The 3,666-nt window shown below is 46.6% G+C and overlaps 1 protein-coding gene across 1 annotated transcript; it reads right to left on the minus strand.

Annotated features, from left to right (window-relative positions):
- Positions 1–1,983: 1,983 nt before the first annotated feature.
- On the minus strand, positions 1,984–2,400 carry LOC145281305 (protein CFDP2-like). Its single transcript, XM_080132200.1, has one exon. It carries the CDS (start codon positions 2,398–2,400, stop codon positions 1,984–1,986), a length of 417 nt encoding a protein of 138 aa, XP_079988326.1.
- Between the last annotated feature and the right edge of the window lie 1,266 nt (positions 2,401–3,666).

The raw sequence follows: 3,666 nt of genomic DNA on the forward strand, positions 1-3,666 counted from the left end.
GGAGCCTAGATATTGAAACTGGCGTACGACCTCTAGTGGTGTGCCTTGGATTGTGATGCTGGGTGGGGAGGCGGTTGCTTGTCCCATGACTTGAGTTTTCTTCTGACTGATGGTGAGACCGAACAGGCTGCAAGCATTAGCAAACCTGTCCATCAGTCTTTGAAGACCATTTTCCTGATGCGATGCTATAGCTGCATCATCGGCAAACAGCATGTCTCTTATCCGAACTGTCCTGGTCTTTGTCCTGGAGCGGAGTCTGGCGATGTTGAAGAGACCACCATCTGACCTGAAGTGCAAGCAGATACCATCCGTTGTGTTCTTGAAAGCATGCTTCAGGAGTAGGGAGAAGAAGATGCCGAAGAGTGTTGGGACCAACACACAACCCTGTTTGACACCAATCCTCACCCCGAACTCAGCAGACATGCCACCGTTAAATTGCACAGTGCTCCTGATGCCATCATGAAAGGATCTTATGATGCTGAGGGGTTTTGGTGGGCATCCGATCAGTGGGAGAATTTTGAATAGTCCATCTCTGCTCACGAGATCGAATGGCTTGGACAGGTCTATGAAGGCAACATACAGGCTGGTTTTGCTCTCTGCACTTCTCTTGCAGTTGGCGTAGGGAGGAGATCATATCGATTGTTGATCTCTCTGAACGAAAACCGCATTGAGATTCTGGGTAGATTCGGTCGGCAAGAACGTTTAGTCGCAGTAATACTATACGTGCGAATAGCTTGCCAACGAAACCCAACAGTGAGATACCGCGGTAGTTGTTGCAGTCACCGCGGTCCCCTTTGTGTTTGTAGAGAGTGATGATATTTGCGTCTCTCATGCCCTGAGGCACTGAGCCTTCTCTCCAACACTGTATCAGAAGACTATGGAGGGGCTCAAGCAGGCTAGCCTTTCCACTTTTTAAGACCTCAGCTGGAATATAGTCCTTTCCTGAGGCTTTTCCTGATGGCAGTCTGTCTATTGCCCAGGATAGTTCTTCTATGGAAGGCTCCTCATCGAGCTCATGCATCAGTGGTAGACGATCAATGGCATCCAGGGCGGACTGATGTACCATGTTTTCCCTGGAGTAAAGCTCGGAGTAGTGTTCAACCCATCTGTCTAGCTGTTTAACTTTGTCTAGTATGGGTTCACCCTATTTAGACTTCAGTGAAGCAGTTTTGTTAATTATGGGTCCTGTAGCTCTCCTGATCCCGTTATACATATTTTTTATATTTCCTGTATCAGCTGCATGCTGGATAGACTTGGAGAGCTCCATCCAGTAGTTGTTTGCAGCTTCTCTTACAGCCTTTTGAACTGCCCTTTTGGAAAGCCTCAGTGCAGCCAGCGATGTAGGAGATGGGTTGGCCTTGTATGAGAGCAAGGACAAACGCTTTGCCTCAATCAGAGGGTTGAGGGTAGCAGAGTTGGCATCATACCAGTCATTGCGCTTGCTACCTGTCCTCCTCCCAAAGACTTTGAGAGCTGTAGAGTGGATGGCATTTTTCAGTGTTTTCCACTGTTCAGATGCAGTCCGGGTGTTATCTCCTTTGAAGGTGGAGGTTAACATCTCGTTGAATTTCGCATTGCGATCTGAGTATGTGGTCTTGCTAACATCAATACGGGCAACACCCTCCTGTTTAGTGTGGTAGAAACCTTTGGGTTGAAGTTTGACTCTGCTGCATATTAGGGAATGATCTGTATCACAATCAGCACTGTGGTAGGCTCTAGACATCAGAAAATGTTTGAGGTACCTTCGTCTAGTAATGATTAGATCGAGCTGGTGCCAACGCCCTGATCTGGGATGTCTCCAAGACACTCTGTGATGCGGTCTGGCAGCAAAGAATGTGTTGGTAATGCAGAGGTCATGGTAGGCACAGAGTTCTAGAAGGCGCTGACCGTTACCATTGCATTTGCCCATTCCAAAGTTACCAAGGCAGCTCGGCCATGCATCGTTGTCGCCACCCACACGTGCATTAAAGTCCCCAAGTATAATCAGGTCTTCATTTTGGGAAATGCCTTGATGGTGCTATCCAGCTGTGTGTAGAAGTGTTCCTTGATGTCGTAAGGCGCTGCGAGTGTTGGGGCGTACACACATAATAGATTAATTGTTCCATCTGTGGTGTTCAGTCGTAGTGAGATTAGGCGCTCAGTAGCTGAATCAGAGAGTTGTACGTTCTGAAGCAGTGAGTTTCTGACTGCGAAACCAACACCGTGTTCCCGGACTTCCTCTTCCTGTTTTCCTTGCCAGAAGAAGGTATAGTCCGATTCCTTTAGGCATCCGGTGTCAGCTAAGCGTGTTTCTTGGAGTGCAGCGATGTCTAATTTGAGTCTCGATAGCTCGTTGTTGATGATGGCAGTTTTTCGTATATCGGAGATGTTGCGTATGTCGGTAGATAGGCCAGTCGTCATAGTACGAACATTCCAGCACCCTAGCCTGAGTGTTGGATTCTTTGTGTTTCTTTTGGTTGTGTTTGGTTCAATGGTTACTGGCTACTTGTTGGAATCATCCTATACCCTACGCACCCAGTGGGGTAGGTGGCCAGTGGCGGGATAGCACCTTACTGACTGAGGGCTGCTCAGCTTTGTGGCGGGCGGTAGCTGTCCAATTAAATTAAATAACTTCTCCCACCGTTAGGACCGACCCCTGGCGCCCAGCTGTACGCCAATTGAGCTGTAGGCTTATAACCGGAAACTGTCGCTCCCCTGTTTAGTTCTATACAGATGCATAGCTGAAGTTTTCTCTCCAGGGCGCTGGCCAGGGCAGATCTGTGAAGAGACTGGGTTGCCCAATCGTCAGAATCCCCCTCTCGGTCTTGCTGGTGTTGCCCAGAGGAATGGAAGTACCAGTACGTCCGGCACCAGGTTGACTGCAGTAGCTACCAGAGCAAGGCTGAGTACAGCACTTGTCTGCCTGTGGGGCTACACTCCAGATTTTCTGTTAGGGTTTACTCCCTTAGCCTTTATCGAACATACGAATAACCACAAGGCAGTGGTACTATTTACCCATAGCTGGGGGCCTGTTCATGGGCATCAGGGCTTGTCCATACAACGATGGGCCTGGCGTGCCGCATGTCTGGGGGCAGACCACCTCCGAGTCTCCTGTAGTTCTGCTTGAGTCCGCAAAATACTCAATTTACATGTGTCGCCGCGGGGAGGCACTACATGGAGCTTTCCTATGGAGAGGCTATGTACTGCCAGGGAAGACTTACGCACTCTGCTTCTTTTTTGCCTAGGCTAGCCAGCGGTAGGGACTGGAAGAGGAAGGTGACAAGCACACAGTACCCCACACTTGACGCATCAATAGGCCATTTGACACACATATATATATAATTTTAGTATTTCAATAAATTTAAAATTTATGACGTCAAATGGTTAAATTTGAAATTTTATATCTCCTCCTATAGGATTTGGTTGTCTACCATCTGTTCTTCTTATTTTCTAAAACCATTAAGATATGGAAAATCAGAATTAAAAGGTTCTTAAGCATTTAAATATCACAGAATACGGGAAGTTAATGAAAAGGGTATTGAATTTCACATCCAAATTGCATGGTAAAAACCTATAATCACGGGTTTTTATACCAGCTGATTTTTTGGATAACTTTATTCTGAAGCAAATATATATATATATATATATATATATATATATATATATATATATATATGATAGTTATAT

Source organism: Euprymna scolopes, chromosome 1, assembly GCF_053919585.1.
Source record: "Euprymna scolopes isolate OS-2025 chromosome 1, ASM5391958v1, whole genome shotgun sequence".
NCBI lineage: Eukaryota > Metazoa > Mollusca > Cephalopoda > Sepiida > Sepiolidae > Euprymna > Euprymna scolopes.

Bases quoted from the DNA above. Each gene is read 5' to 3' on its own strand.
- LOC145281305 (XM_080132200.1), bottom strand. From the start codon at position 2,400: ATGACGACTGGCCTATCTACCGACATACGCAACATCTCCGATATACGA.